The sequence below is a fragment of the Aspergillus saccharolyticus genome (assembly GCF_003184585.1).
Source record: "Aspergillus saccharolyticus JOP 1030-1 unplaced genomic scaffold BP01scaffold_4, whole genome shotgun sequence".
NCBI lineage: Eukaryota > Fungi > Ascomycota > Eurotiomycetes > Eurotiales > Aspergillaceae > Aspergillus > Aspergillus saccharolyticus.
Window position 1 is genome coordinate 1,065,037 of NW_020290614.1, and position 14,967 is coordinate 1,080,003.

General features: G+C 50.7%; 7 protein-coding genes across 7 annotated transcripts; 4 read left to right on the plus strand and 3 right to left on the minus strand.

Moving 5' to 3' along the window:
• The first annotated feature begins 334 nt into the window (after positions 1–334).
• Positions 335–1,327, plus strand: BP01DRAFT_153471 (uncharacterized protein). Its single transcript, XM_025570646.1, has one exon. It carries the CDS (start codon positions 643–645, stop codon positions 1,141–1,143), a length of 501 nt encoding a protein of 166 aa, XP_025434654.1. The 5' UTR covers positions 335–642; the 3' UTR covers positions 1,144–1,327.
• Positions 1,222–3,622, minus strand: BP01DRAFT_353819 (putative APSES transcription factor). The gene is made up of 3 exons (XM_025574278.1): positions 3,527–3,622; positions 3,236–3,422; positions 1,222–3,163 (listed from the first exon to the last, which is right to left on the minus strand). The coding sequence occupies exons 1-3, from the start codon at positions 3,572–3,574 to the stop codon at positions 1,302–1,304; spliced, it is 2,097 nt and encodes a 698-aa protein (XP_025434655.1). The 5' UTR covers positions 3,575–3,622; the 3' UTR covers positions 1,222–1,301.
• Positions 3,623–3,965: 343 nt separating this feature from the next.
• BP01DRAFT_353820 (NADH dehydrogenase [ubiquinone] 1 beta subcomplex subunit 7) lies at positions 3,966–4,936 on the plus strand. Its single transcript, XM_025574279.1, has 3 exons — positions 3,966–4,071; positions 4,168–4,292; positions 4,378–4,936. Exons 1-3 carry the CDS (start codon positions 4,020–4,022, stop codon positions 4,480–4,482), a joined length of 282 nt encoding a protein of 93 aa, XP_025434656.1. The 5' UTR covers positions 3,966–4,019; the 3' UTR covers positions 4,483–4,936.
• Positions 4,937–5,325: 389 nt separating this feature from the next.
• On the plus strand, positions 5,326–8,052 carry BP01DRAFT_353821 (glutamate--cysteine ligase). The gene is made up of 6 exons (XM_025574280.1): positions 5,326–5,610; positions 5,679–5,751; positions 5,818–5,883; positions 5,943–6,085; positions 6,135–6,260; positions 6,317–8,052. The coding sequence occupies exons 1-6, from the start codon at positions 5,600–5,602 to the stop codon at positions 7,953–7,955; spliced, it is 2,058 nt and encodes a 685-aa protein (XP_025434657.1). The 5' UTR covers positions 5,326–5,599; the 3' UTR covers positions 7,956–8,052.
• A 13-nt stretch (positions 8,053–8,065) lies between these two features.
• Positions 8,066–8,779, minus strand: BP01DRAFT_406233 (uncharacterized protein; the record flags this gene model as incomplete). Its single annotated transcript, XM_025578763.1, has 1 exon — positions 8,066–8,779. The coding sequence occupies one exon, from the start codon at positions 8,777–8,779 to the stop codon at positions 8,318–8,320; it is 462 nt and encodes a 153-aa protein (XP_025434658.1). The 3' UTR covers positions 8,066–8,317.
• Positions 8,780–10,118: 1,339 nt separating this feature from the next.
• On the minus strand, positions 10,119–10,855 carry BP01DRAFT_406241 (uncharacterized protein). The gene is made up of 2 exons (XM_025578764.1): positions 10,556–10,855; positions 10,119–10,525 (listed from the first exon to the last, which is right to left on the minus strand). Exon 2 carries the CDS (start codon positions 10,514–10,516, stop codon positions 10,247–10,249), a length of 270 nt encoding a protein of 89 aa, XP_025434659.1. The 5' UTR covers positions 10,517–10,525; positions 10,556–10,855; the 3' UTR covers positions 10,119–10,246.
• Positions 10,856–12,591: 1,736 nt separating this feature from the next.
• Positions 12,592–14,967, plus strand: BP01DRAFT_153845 (cholinesterase). Its single transcript, XM_025570647.1, has 4 exons — positions 12,592–13,169; positions 13,229–13,415; positions 13,478–14,098; positions 14,173–14,967. The coding sequence occupies exons 1-4, from the start codon at positions 12,903–12,905 to the stop codon at positions 14,766–14,768; spliced, it is 1,671 nt and encodes a 556-aa protein (XP_025434660.1). The 5' UTR covers positions 12,592–12,902; the 3' UTR covers positions 14,769–14,967.

Genomic DNA, 14,967 nt, shown 5'->3' on the forward strand with positions numbered 1-14,967 from the left:
CTATGTTCTTCCGCCGCACCTCCGCGTGCTGCCTTTTTCGTTGAATGAGTCTTGTGGTGGGTATTAATGTTATCTTTCTTGTCAATTTTTGCTTTTGCTGTTTATGTGTGGGTGTGAAGGTGAGGGAGAGAGTTGGATATCGGGTGCTGGGATAGAAAGAGTGAAGGATCTGTTGCTGTTGTTGCGAATTTGTGCTTCATATTCTACCTACCTAGGGTAGAGGGCTGATCTTTTGGTGGAGGGATGCCAGCCTGCCGTGCGCTTCCGTCTGGACTCTGCTTTGCATCATTTAGTTAAATTGGTTAATAAGGTGGTCAATTGTGGCCTAGATCTTCGTAGAGATCTCGTAACTAATTGGTTAATGCATTGCTGACAGCGCTAACGACAAACACGAAGGGGACAATGGATCTACTATCTAGGCTGCAATGAGGGAATCGGTTTTGAGGCATTTTGTGCTGCTGGACAGATATGATCGTACCCTACTGTGCTAACTAACACTGGGCCACTATGTATGGATGTACGATAAAGTGTCCTTACGGCGAAGAAGACCTAGAATTCATTCGAGCTTGTTAAGTCGACCTAGGGAGACAGGATCCTGCACTTGCCAGGAGAAAGGTGTGCAGCCAAGCCGTCATTTCTGGCATGGATAACCCCCGCGTCAAAGTTTGCCTTGACGCGTCAGGGTCAAGAGGTACATGTCATTTGAGGGTTGTATTGAGCTCACTCCATCTGTACATACATACATACCCAACCGGGGTTCCCCGTCGAGTGCAAGGCAAGGCAACCAGAATGGGAACTCGGGGGTTCAAATGTTCGAGGCTCAGCCCACACTGGCCCCTTGCCGGGCTTCCAGGCTCGTACTGTTGGGTTTGCCTGGCACGCAATCGGCCGAGCGCCGACGGCAATGGCACGACGATTGCATCCACAGCTCAAGGTCTGTGCAAGCAATGTCATGGCCGGGATAATAAACAGGAAGAAGAACGAGACAGTGGAGTTGTTATAAAGAGAAAGCATTGGGTATCTGCTGGCAAAGTAGAATTTGCAAAATATCCGCCAGAGGTAGGAAATGCAGAATCAGACAATTGTAAACACTGGTACGAGTCGGAGAGAAAAGAGGCAACCAGGGTTGGAATCAGATCATGAAGGCGCTGCGCTATCCTGAAAATCTCTTTTCCGGATGAAACATCATGTTCGAAGCAAGACAGCTAGAACCAGATCGAAGGGGAAAAAAAAAAGAGGAGACGCCCTGTAGCGTCAGAAGGAAAGGGTAAAATGATGTGAGAGGTGATTCGTGGATGAGCTCATGCATCAACAGACACGGTCGTCCCAGGAAAAGGGAAGGTCGCGGATTTACGAGAGTCGGGATCTGGCATCTCAGCCGCGTCGCCCTTGCCATTCGTACGCTCAAATTCCAATGTTTCGGCCAGTTCAGCAGCCATGGGATCGAGGTCTTCCTCCTTCAGGCCGGTGGCGAGTGCCACCAACTTCCGATGGACGTCGAACTTGGTGCTTACTCCCGCGTCAGCCGTCTGCTGAGCAAGATCTTTGACGGCAGCGCGCCGGGCCTTCTGCGCCGAGCACAGTTGGCGAGCCAGCTGGTAAATGCGAAGCAGTTTATCATGATCTGTGGCGGGTGGCGTCGTGCCCTCCTTTGCTGCAGGTACCACTACCGATGAAATGCGCTCTCTGAGACGCCCCTGCTGAACTTGTTCTAGCAGTGACTCGTAGCCACTTCGCAGCTGCTCGTAGCGATCGAGCTGGACTTCAACTGGTTGCTCTCCAGCCTCTTGCGCTTGCAGAACGGCCGTTTCTTTCTGCACCTTCTGTCGGTCCAACTCTAGCTGCTCGTATAGGATTTCCGGGTTTGCGACGTCGTCTGAATCCTGCTGATTCGCCTTTGAGCTTCCGTAGCTTACGGCAAGTTTCTTATTTGCCTCAGCCATTATTACACCGATTTTGGTCAGCAACGCGGTGGTGGCAGGGGATGATGACTCCTGCGCAAGGTGGCTGGATTGTGTGTCAGGATTCATGAGTCCCGGTGCTTCGCCGTCCAGCTGATCGTTGCCCATGGTGATCGATGAAGGGGGGGGAGGAATATCGCGTTCAGACGGATGCGCTCGACGAGTGATGCTCGCAGCCGTCTCGCCCTTCTTATTCACTAAGTCGCCAGCCCGTGGGCATCGTGCAAGAAGCAGGTCCACTAAGCGGAAAGCGCCATTTCGAGCAGCAACCAAGGCCGCTGTATCTCCATTATGGTCTTGGAAAGACAATAAGGAATCCATTTCCTCCACCGAGCACATAACGCGCAGCTTATCCAAGAGTACGTCACAGTAGTACCGTGAGCTCTTCCATTTCCCTTTGCTTCGCGTAGTCTCTGCAATGTGATGAAATATGGTGGCACCAAACCAGTCCCTGAATGAAACTGTATCCCAAAGTAATTCGAGAAGTGGGGGAAAAGTCCTTTTCTCGTAGTTATTCGTAAACAGAACGGCTCGCACAAGGGGTGTTTCTTCGTGCACCGATAATGCCTTCACGTCTGCTCCCCTTCGTAGAAGGTCTTTCACAATCTCCAAGTCTCCCATAGCACAGGCCCAGTGAAGGGCCGTATTACCAGAGTCGTCAATTGGACGATCTACACAAAAGTTGGAGGGGGGCTGTGGAGGCGGCACACGTGTGGCTTCAGGCGCATCGCCTACCGTCATGAAATAGTCCAAGAGCTGGTCCCCGTAAAGTATATGTTCTTGTTCAGTGATAGACATCACCGGCGCCTCATTGATTCCGCGCTTGCGCTTGCGAGAAAAATTACCGTTCTGTGACATCGTCATCATTTCCTCATCTGCTATCATTGACGATGATTCAAGCGTTGCCTGTTCAATGGACTCGGTGTCATCAAACCCAGTGCTAATCTCGTACTGTTGTTCATGGATAAAAGGCGGGGGCGCCATGTTGCGAGCTGGCTTGACAGCACTAAAGACCTCCTCATTGATAATGTTCCTCTTAGCTGTATTCTTTGACGCTCTGGGTTTTGATGCTGCGGTTGTGTGTTTCGGTGCTGGTGGAGGGCTGCGGTCTCCGGCGACGTAGTCGAAAATCGGCCTTAATTTGTCAATTATGTTGTTCCGCTCAGCGAGAAGCCGGCCTTCAGGAAGAGGAATCCATGTTCCTACAAAAGTCAGATCAGAATCGGTATGACTAGAGGAGGATCCAAGCGAAAGAAATGCGACAGAGACCTTACCTTGATATTTGCCATATCCACCTTGCACTTTCTCATGGACGCCCTTCTGAACCTCACGCTCCAGGATTCTTGTTCTCGCTGGCTTGTCGAATCCCGCAACCTTAAGGATGTGAGTTGCATTGATCCAGTCGTCCGACCGTCTTCGCATCACGCTTTCACCATCAAGTTTGAATTCATATACCGGTACCTAGTATTATGCATTAGCTGGAAATCTATCCCTTCCGTCGGATGGAGACGGTCATGGGGATTCCAATTGAAAGAGCGGGGCAGGCTCATAGCGTTGTCACTTACACTGCTATAGGTAGCAGAGTACACTTTTGAGAAGTCCACAGCGGTCATGATGGGCGCCCCCTTAGGCTGTTCTGATTCAGCGGACTTCCCGTCCAACAATAGCGACTATCACCGCCGCTCGGAAGTAGGATAACAAGGATCCCGGATAGTTTTTCAATTATCAAAATGCATTAAGACCCTTAGCTCGTTGATGGGCTAAGTGAATTCACATAGGCATGCTTTGAAATTGACCGGAGCAGGGGTGTTAATGATTCCGCAATACTGATCTCGAAACGCGAAGGTCTGGCTAAGCAAGACGCGCCTTGGGTCCGCCGGACCGCGTAAAGTGGATTTCAATAAGCTAGTACTCTTTTGAAAAAGAATATGACACGTGACATCACATGACACAGCCGGCAAGGAAGGAACGACGACAACTACGGAATAGCTGCAAACCTCACGGTCCAGTCGCTTTGTCCTCGAAATCCACCTCGATAACACCCTTTCCCCCCTCAATATGACTGTTGCCGAGACAGTGAAGAGCGCCATTGGGCTTGGAGGCAGTACTCGTAAGTTTTGATTGCCATTGACTCTCGCTACGTGGAGACGCCGTCATTCGGTGAACAATGATGCTTGATGATCCCATGACTGACACCTACTTCTAGCTGCTACGAGCCAGGAAATGTCCGATGCTCGTCTTCCCCTTCAGTACCGTGACTCTTGCGCTCACTTGTTGATCCCCTTGAATCGCTGCCGGCAGCAGGAGTACTACCTCCCTTGGAAGTGTGAGGTGCGTTCTTTGATTATCGCGAATAGTCCTTGCAGCCAATAAAGCTACGAGTGCATAGAACTGACTTTGATCTCTGAGCTTGCAGGACGAGAGACACAGCTACGAAAAGTGCCAGTACGAGGAATTCAAGAAGCGCGTCGCCAAAATGGAAGAGCTCCGCGCCGCAAAGGATGGTGCCCGCAGCAATTGATACCAAAGCTATCGACATCCTAATTTTCGCGACCAACGAGCAGCATGTTATGTACATAGAAATTGTGAAATTGTTTGTCCATGCACCGACTTTGGCGTTGGGATTCCTTCGGGTCAACTTTGTCCGCACCATTCTTGGAAAGCCAGGGCCAAAATCCTATAAACGGCTTCAGTAGTTGGTCATCTCCCTGAACTGTGTTCCGGGACAATGGCGCAGCTTGGCGTGATGCTACCCTCAAGCAACCCATAGCATGAGTAAGACAAGCAGTTATGCCTGGTCGATAAGCCATGCTGGGCATGTTAGTCTGCAAAGCTCAATCGGCCTGAGTCCATATCAATGTGTTAATGTACGGTTGCCTTGTTTCGTATTGCGCAACATTCTATCCTAGTCGCAAACAAGCTAGGATGACCACATCGGAGATTAATGGGCAGTCATCAGGTACGGAATGTCCATGTTAGAGGCTGCATGTATATTCACTTTGCTCATAAGATCACTCATCTTGCTTATGAGATCACTCATCTGCGTAAGCCGAATAGGTCACGTTACCCTAAGTTGAAATAAGAAGGCATAGTTATAGATAATGAAAAAGTAAGCAGCTATAGCTCTGCAACGCGCCGATGACGGGAAAATCACCTGACCGGGATCCCTTTCCTCACGCTGCTTAGAAATCGAGATGGCAGACAATCACCGATAATGCTTTTCCAGCCCCGCTATGAACGGGGAGACGTTATGTCCCCACCAATAGGCGATGGAGGCTGGAACCCCGAAGGTTCGACACGAAAATCAGCATCAAGTCGATAAGAAGGAACATGATCCGACCATTTCACTTTTCCTTCTGACATTCTGTGATCATTCTGTGATTCTGCTTGGCGATTCAGGATCTTGGTCCATATTGCCTGTGCATTAAGTCGGGCCATTGCGTGCTACTGACGTGACTCGATCGGGTCCTAGATCGCAAGTCTAATAGTCGGAAGTTTCCCCTCATCTCCGCGGGGTTTTTGTATGGACTGATTTTCCCGCCGTCGCAAACCCCCGCCAACCACTAAGCCGCGACCTAACGGTCAGGTTTTGCCCACGAGAACCTGCGCGCCTGCCTGCCGATAGCTCAAACGATAATATGGGCTTGCTGTACGTAATGAGCTCTGAGTGAAGGTCAAATATAATGGGCGCGCAAAAACTGACTTGCGTTCCTCCAGCGCGCTCGGGACGGCCCTGGATTGGCCAGAGGCCCAGAAAAGAGCAGATCAGGTTCGCAAATGGGGAATCGAGGTGAGTTCTCTGCCATTGGTTTCACTCAGCGAATCTTACAGCCAGCAACGTATTGACTGGAAACAGCAATTGCTTGCGAACTGGCATAGAGCCAAGGGGAAGGAACGCAATGCTCTGCTATGGGGTGACGAGGTAAGGCTCTAAGTCACATAATCTGAAGTATTCTGTGCTGACTTATTTGATTTTATCAGGTCGAGTACCTCGTCGTAGCTGTTGATGACGAAGCAAAGAAGGCCCGCCTCTCACTCGCGCAGGCCGAGATTCTCAAGTCGCTTGCTGAAGACGAAGCATCCTGGAAAACGGGGACTCGACCTCAGTCCCCGAGCAATGAACAGTGAGATATCTGAACACAAGGGACTGTGGACACTTCTGATAGAGGGCAGTGACGGAGAAGAGCCACCACACTTCCACCCGGAATTTGGCCGTTTCATGCTCGAGGCAACACCGGGAAAACCCTGGGGAATTGACTTCAAGGACCTGCTAAAGGTGGAGTCCAATATGAAATGGAGGTTCGTGCAGTGAGATTCGAACCGATAAACCACAGACCACTAAAGCTCCATCACAGACGAGAGGTCGCCAGAGCCCACATGGCGCCGAATGAACACCCAATCACCCTCACAACATTCCCTCGCCTGGGTACCAAGGACGACTACATTCAGCCTTATTACCCACCATCTGGGCCTGCGCTTCGTTCTCAATTCGTGCCTGACGAGATTGCCAATCCACACATCAGATTTCCAACCCTGGCCGCCAACATCCGATCAAGGAGAGGTCGGAAGGTCGAATTGAACGTTCCGGTATACAAAGATACGAACACACCTAGCCCCTTCAAAGACCCAACCGTGAATTATGACCTTCATCTCTGGCCCGAAGATGACGACGTCAGAAACGGAGCAGCCAAAGACGACCATGTCTATATGGACGCCATGGCCTTTGGCATGGGTAGCTGCTGTCTGCAAATCACTTTCCAGGCGAAGAATATCACCGAGGGGAGGAAGCTGTATGACCAATTGAGCCCCCTGGGTCCTATTTTGCTCGCATTGACGGCTGCTACACCGATATACAAGGGCTTCCTTGTCGACACAGATGTCCGTTGGAACCAGATCAGTGGGGCCGTGGATGACCGTACTCGTGAAGAGCTTGGCGAATTTGTACGAGATTCTCCTGTTTCACTCGGGATGCCATTTGCTAATCCTTCGCAGCCACTCAAGAACAACAGATGGAGGATCCCCAAATCCAGATATGCCTCAAACTCGACATATATCTCACAAGACGCCCGGTTGCGGAAGGAATATCTGGATCCTGACTTGATCATCGATGAGGACATCAAAAAACGTCTCATGGAGGACGGAATGGATGACCTGTTAGCCACACACTTTGCACATCTCTTCATTCGTGATCCCTTGGTCATATTCTCCGAAGATCTTGAGGAACTAGACTTGAACAAGGCGGATCACTTCGAGAATCTGCAGTCCACAAACTGGCAGCATATGCGGTTCAAGCCCCCGCCTCCTGACAAGGATGATATCGGCTGGCGCGTAGAGTTCCGTTCCATGGAGATTCAGATGACCGACTTCGAGAATGCCGCGTTTAGCATTTTCATCGTGCTTGTGACACGCGCAATCTTGACTTATGATCTAAATTTCTATATTCCAATTCCGCGCACTACAGAGAATATGGAGACAGCACATGCGCGCAACGCGATCCACGACCGCAAGTTCTACTTCCGCAAGGATCCCTTCTCCCCTCGTCGACCGAATCATCATTCATCTAGTGGAAGCAATCTCTCTTCCACCACATCTTCCGCCGCCAACTCACCGCCTCCATCTCCAACCCTCGCCCCAGTCGAATCCGAGTATGAACTCATGGCTATCGCAGATATCATCAACGGCTCGGCTGACGGCTCTTTCCCCGGCTTGATTCCAATTGTTGAATCCTATCTTGACAGTGTCAATGTGGATGTTGAGACTCGTTGCTCATTAGCCAGCTACCTCGATTTGATACGCAAGCGTGCGAACGGAACTCTATGGACGGGTGCCAAGTGGATTCGGGAATTCGTTGCGTCGCACCCGGACTACAAGCAAGACAGCGTCGTTTCAGAACAAATCTGCTATGATCTTGTCAAGGCCGTGGACGAAATGAGCGTGAATGAGGGCAGAAACGGTACCGTTGGGTGGGAGCTTCTCAAGGGTAAAGCTTCTTGAACAGAACTTGCAAATACATTCTCATATAGATGTAGATAGCCTGTCTATTCTCACTGTCATATAAGTTTCTTGGAGCATTTAATAGATTTCAATCTCGTGTTGCTTATCACAAGAGTTTCAATGCGTTCAATTCCATTCGACTTGTGCTTGATATTAATGTATATAGGAAGGACATTTATGGCAATATGGGAGCTGGCACACACCCTTGCAAATGAAGCGATTCTCCCAGAGAGCCATTACCGCGAACCTCCCCCTCCATACTTCTCTCGGCTCTTCACACTTCAGCGTGCCGTGTCCCATCTTGCACAAAGTCATCGAAGCTCTCGAATCCTAAACCATGCCACACTTCTTCAATCACCCTTTCATGGCAACCAAATCTTTTCCTCCTCTGTCGGTTCTCGACACGAATCGGCCACTCCCGTCACCTTCCATGTGCTGTTAACTTTGTGAAGTATGAAAAGCTCGACCCCGACATGATGCACAACACCATTGACCTTTGCTCGAAAAGGCGCCCAGACAGCGGCCAGGCTGCCTGAGGGATACACTTTCACCTCCGGATCCCAGATACGCTCGTCAATCTCGTCCTGAATCTTTACCACCTGTTCCACAAAGGCGCCGATGGTGCAGAAGCGAGGCAGAGTCGGCGACGGCGGCCAGAGGGACATCCCGCCCGCTCGCACGCAGTACTTGTCGAAATCGAGGGGACTCTTTGTTCTGAGCGCACCCAGAAACCCATTGATGACAACCAAGATGGATTCAATTTCTTCGGAGTGTCGGGAGAGAGCTGTCAGAACGGTTGACATGGTGGAAGGATGGCAATGCATGTTCTTCCGGGGTTTGAATTGCGAAACAGAATGCAGTGAAGGGAAAATTTGCCGATGGGCATGCCATTACTTGCAAAAGGTACTGGTATCATCTTCTCTATGCTCTGTGGCCCTGTTGTCCGAACATTAGTTATAGGAGCGAATGAGGGCCCTGCATCCTAACCACTGTCACGGGCCCTCTGTGATGTCCCCCATTGGCTTGATGATGCTCCCTGCCAGAAATGTTAACTGCGTTTCTCCATCTGTCATAAGGGAACACACTATATGCACTTTCCCGGCTTTTGTAGACCCCAAAGCTGGTCGGTCGGCATTGAGCTTTCTTTCGCACTTGTTGTATCAGTCTAAGGGACGGCTATGTTCTAACTCAATGCCGGCTGCGTTAGCAACAGGTACAGTTGCATCGCAATCCTTCCATTCGAACTGCACATCTCAAGTGCCAATGTTCCAGTAGGGGCCCGCAACCCCTGAGGGTTACTGTTGCCGTCATGAGCGCGCGTTCGCTTCACTGAAAACGAGTCTTTCCACTCTCCTCTCAGTCGTCGCAGTCGGCTGCCGTGAAGCGCTTTCGAATCGTCTGCCACGATTCACGGAGCTCTTGCCTTGTTCAACCACTTGCGAGGGGTCGAGCGTTGGGCGTTGTATAATTGGAAAGTCAGATTGTTTGACAAGAGAACAGTGATTCGCCGAGACACCCACTGATTGCTCATCAGGGAGGCTGCATATGCTTCGGTGGCTGGCTACGTGCAACTCTGTGTGTGACTCTGATCTTTCCAGGAGACCAGAAATGTCAGTACTGAGAAGTGGTTGGCCGGCCGTGCAACGGCAGACTTACAGCCCAAAACGGCAACCCAGATGGCAGTCACAAAGGACGAAGCTCACTCATTCACCAGGAGCTGGTTTGCAACATCTGGTAGGGTCTTTCGAAAATAAGCAGAGCTAGTTTCGGGATAACTTCCTTGTCTATACTGAAGTTACTGCGATGCTACTCTGAATACCATAGACCTACATGTTCGGGAGGCTGACGGCGCTTTGCTGTTGACGACCCAGGTTCACCGTCCTAGGTGCCTAATTTACCCATTTAGGAGGTTCATACTCCCTGAACGGATGGAAGACGAGGACACAAGAATCTGGGTTGAGTGATCTAACCTGGCCTAAGAGAATTGACGCGAAACCTAGACTGATTTCGGCTTCGGCTGCATGCACTCAGGAGTTGAGAAACAGACGGCTAGGTCATTACTACGCCAAACATTGCGAGAACTTAGCGATGGTAACCAGACCTAGCACATAATGTCCGGTCTTCGGACCACAGGCGAACGGTTCCGGGGCCCCAGAGACCCGCGGCCGGATACTCTGATATATCTCTGGAAAAATCATTAACGGAAGCTTTACAGACTACTACACAGTGTAACACGGAATGATGGTGAACAATCGTCAGAATCAAAAGGTCTGCAGCGCCAAGAGGCCTTATCAGTCCAAGTCATACTTGTCGTTTGGACAATTCTCGGTCAAGGGCTGTAAGCACACCCAGTGGTTCGAGCAATGCTGCCGCTGCTTCTCATTTCCCGTAAGCTGAACCAGGAGGTTACTTGAAGTTAGCCTTTTTGGCGTCTTTTTCATCTTGTTTAGTTCCAATACGCAAAGATGCAAGTCGATAATAAGGACCCGATCTAGCTCGGGGTTCCAAAGAATATTTGTCGGCGCGAGGTCCGTGTGTACAACCCCTAGGAACCGGATCATGGCTAAGGGCTGGGCTTAACTTCGTTTCTTGATCTCCACATCTTTCTTGGGCTTTTTAATTATCCAGACTCTATCAATCTCGTCGCCATCTCAACCTATTAGAATCATGTGCCGGTTCTTTCCAACACCGAAGAGGTAAAACATGTTTCGCAAGCTGGTCTTGCCCAGATAAACAGAAACTGCTGGGCCCTGTGCAGAATAGAGCAGTCGATAGACATCTGCTTCACGTTCTAGCTTCGGCCATGATTAGCAAGTCGTTCCTTTACCAACGACTGTGTATCCATAGCGAACACGGGTGAGCTTAAAAGGGGCTCCGGCGGCTCCACAATTGCCCATCGGTATGGCACGGTCAACGCGATCGGCCAGGGAATGCTGGATGAGCTGGACCAAGCCACGGATGTTGGTGCGCTGGCACCTGCTCCCGTTCTCACGATGCCGTTAGACATTGGGACAGTTTTCATCCAGCTTGCCGCAAGTCCTCAGTCCGAGCAGGCATTTTTGGGTGCAAACCCCCAGGCCTCGAAACCGCTTTGACAGTTGCACTGATAAAGATGAGCCATAAGATGTGGCCGATGGAAACGACTCTGAAGATGGTGTCTGGCTCCAGTGACGTTTGAGTCTGGTAGGGGAGTCATCGTTTGAGTCTGGATCCGATGCATTGCCCGAATTACGTATCTCCTACGCAGCGGGTTCTGGCTGTGGTTTATGATCTGGTCTGAATCGGTGATATCCTGGTGGGCTCCTTATCTTGGACGGTCCATGAGACAGGAAAGTTAGTATGCGAGATATTCTTTGGCGGCCCAGATCTTTGTGACAGGCGATGATAGAGGTGGTTGAAGGACGTCTGCCATATTCGCAGAGAATCCCTGATTCTGGCTCGCCACTCGTCCTGGGCTTGAATGAGATAAAGCTCATCAGACATAAGCATAGGACTCTTGCAACGGCCGTCATGGGCCATTGGTACTGCCCGGGCTCCTCTGAGCTCGCTTTCACATTAGACTCCCAAAGATGGTAGAGAAGAGTGCTGGTGCCAAAACCGCGTTCTCATAGAAATCAATCGACTGCAACTCTGCATGGAGATTATATTGTAATAACAAAACTTGAAGGGGCAAATCAGTCAAGAACATACTTTTCTCTTCTACCACCGGAGAAGCAGAAAGACGTACAAAACGCATTCAGATCATCATATGAGTGAGTGACTATCAGAGTCTGTTCTCTTAGTGAGTGTGGCTTGTCTTTTCTATTCACCACTGTAGGGAATGTCAAAAGCTTAGCTTTTTCCAGCTGAATATGAACATCTCAAATCTTATCTGGAATAGGCAGGAGATGAAATGGCTAGTACCTCTTCAGTCCTCTAATCAGTTGTGCATCAAGCTTATACTTGTCCACTGTCGTGGCTATATTGTTGACTGGAAATTATTTGTTCCAAAAGCCTATCCTTGGATGGATTACGAATATCGGAGGGGGGGGTCTGCTTTGATCGAAACAATCGGTAGCAATTAGCTTATTTAATTAATTATGCTCCCTCTGGCGGTATATGCGCTTTATCAATTATTCAATGTGTGCTGTCTTCAAGCATATGGTTGATGTGTTGCCTGAACAGTTCAGGAGGGCATCCAGACGCGCAAAGAATGCGAAGAGGAACAAACCACATGTGGGGTCACGCGGGGCCCCAGACAGCAAACAAAGCAAACTGCACCAGGCACGCCGGATACAACAATTGAAGCAACACAGGAAATTTGACCGTCCACAATCAATCTCATACCTTACTTTCAACCTGTCTCCTGTCTCAGTTCTGCATGAGCTTACTCCTCTCGTGCTCCCACCTACATCTTCTCTGAAGACCTAAACTCTGGGCGCCCTCATCCGACGACCCTTTAGAGCGAAACCCCGCTAGACCTTCACATATACCCCAAGAGCTTAATAGCATCATGCGATTATCCCGTTTGCGGAGAGATCAACGGCATGTAATTTTCCCCGCCAAGTTTTCAGCCCCGGCACTACTTCGGACCAAGCTAGATTCAAGCAAGCTGCGGAGAGAAGTACGAATCAGGGTATAGAGACGGGGGGTTCCGAAGAGCAACTGCAAGACTCGCTCTAAAGATTGCATCCCCCATGACCCCGATACTCCGCATTTTGGCTGGCGATCTGACCTGATTGGGGAGCAGTCGCTATTGACGGCTGAACCTGGAGTACTCCAGACTCCTCCACATTCCGCGACTGCCGATGACTCCGGGTTGGTCGTCAGCGCTGGCAAGTGACATCGGCTCTTGCGAGACCTTCTTATGCCGTGAAGCCTCGAGTATAAATGCTGCTTTGCAGCATTGTTCAGTATGGCTCCTGGCAGCCTTCAGAGCGCTCTAGAATATTTCCGTTTCTCTGAAAGATGCGAACGGCATTCATCTGTTTGCTCGGTTTCTCGGCCGGCGGCCTTGTTGTCTCGGCTGATTCGGCTGAACCTACAGCCCATGTTCGTAATGGTACTTATGTCGGTGTGAGAAACACGGAGTACGAACAAGACTTCTTTCTCGGTATGCCTTATGCGCAACAGCCTGTTGGTAACTTGCGATTCACGGTCCCCAAGTCTCTCAATGAAAGCTGGGACGGTGAGCGCCAGGCGAAGGCGTATTCGGACATCTGTGTCGGATATGGGGTATGGCATCACTATGGCTTTGACGGTGAACATTGACGCAAGCTGACTTTAGTATCCAGACGGACTCCATATGGTACCCGCAGTCCGAAGCTTGTCTTACTCTGAATGTCATTCGTGCATCGACTGTCAACGAGAGCTCGCGCCTCCCAGTCGGCGTCTGGATTCATGGAGGGGGCTTTACCGAGGGATCTAGCGCTGATCAGCGCTACAACATGTCCGCCATTGTCGCCAATGCTCATAAAATTGGTTTGTCCTCTGCCCTACCAGAAGGTGCTGGGGCCTTGACTGACGGTTTTTGCCGCGCTTAGGCAAGCCATTCATTGCAGTGTCGCTCAACTACCGTCTGTCGACTTGGGGTTTTATAAGCTCTAGCCAAGTCAGCGGCACTGGGAACACCAATCTCGGGCTTCGGGATCAAAGACTAGCACTTCACTGGATCAAAGAGAACATCGCAGCCTTCGGTGGCGATCCAACCAAGATTACCATATGGGGTGAGTCTGCTGGGGCGATGTCCGTCGGATATCACCTTGCAGCTTACGGAGGCAGAGACGATGGCCTCTTCCGTGCAGCTATCATGGAGTCTGGAGGAACCATTGCTGCATCACCAAACAACTATACCGGCTACCAGCCGCTCTACGACGACCTAGTAGCCAAAGTCAACTGCTCCAATGTTGTCGACTCGTTGCAGTGCCTGCGCGAGGTCCCATTTAAAGAATTGAATCGCGTCCTCAACGGGACTGATGGACTGTCAAACTACGCCTTTTCGCCCGTCATTGATGGTGACTTGATCCAGACTTGGGGTAGTCTTCAACTCGATCGCCAGGAATTCGTCCAGGTTCCCATCATTGCTGGGACGAACACCGACGAAGGGACGGCATTTGGGCCCACCGGGATAAATACGACGCAGGAATTTTATAAATATCTTACCGGTACGCATGGTTCTGGCCTTCCGAACATAACGAAAATGTTATTTCGATGATCTCACATCACTAAATTGCTGCAGATGGCGAATCGGGCTTCCAACTACCCCCAAACATCGCCAAGCGGATCCTGGAGCTCTACCCTGATGATCCCTCGTTAGGCATTCCCGAGTTCCTTGGCTCCAGACGAGCCCTATCCAAGGGCTACCAGTGGCGACGCACCTCTGCGTATGCAGGCGACGCGACAATGCACGCCAACCGACGACGACAGTGTGAGGCGTGGACGGCGACCAACACGACGGCCTACTGCTACCGCTTCAACGTGCGGTCCGCGGATGTTCCGGTCTTGTCTGGAGCGACCCATTTCGAGGAAGTGGCCTTTGTCTTCAACAATATCGCCGGCCTTGGGTACCACTACGGGCTTCCGTTCGCGGGGGTGCCCGAGTCGTATGTGCAACTGAGCCAGCTGATGACCAGCATGTGGGCGTCTTTCATCCACGATCTCGACCCCAATTCGGGCATTGGGAACGACTCTGCGGTCCGGTGGCAGGCCTACGGACAGGGTCGGCCGGTCGACCTGGTGTTCAATGCCAATACCACTAGCTATATGGAGTCAGACACGTGGCGAAAAGAGGGGATTGACTATCTCAACTCCGTGGCGACTGCGTACTGGCGATAGACTCTGGTGTAGCTCTTCTCTTCAACCGCGCATTAATCGTTGGAAGTCCCGCATTGTGCCCACCAAAAGCATTGGAGTACAGCCGAGTTCCCTTCTGCAGAGATGCAGAATATACCACTTGAAATGGAGAACTAGAGGTGCGAGTCTCGGGGTCGGATCGGAAACCGTAGATGCGGCTTACGAGATGGAGGGGGATCAA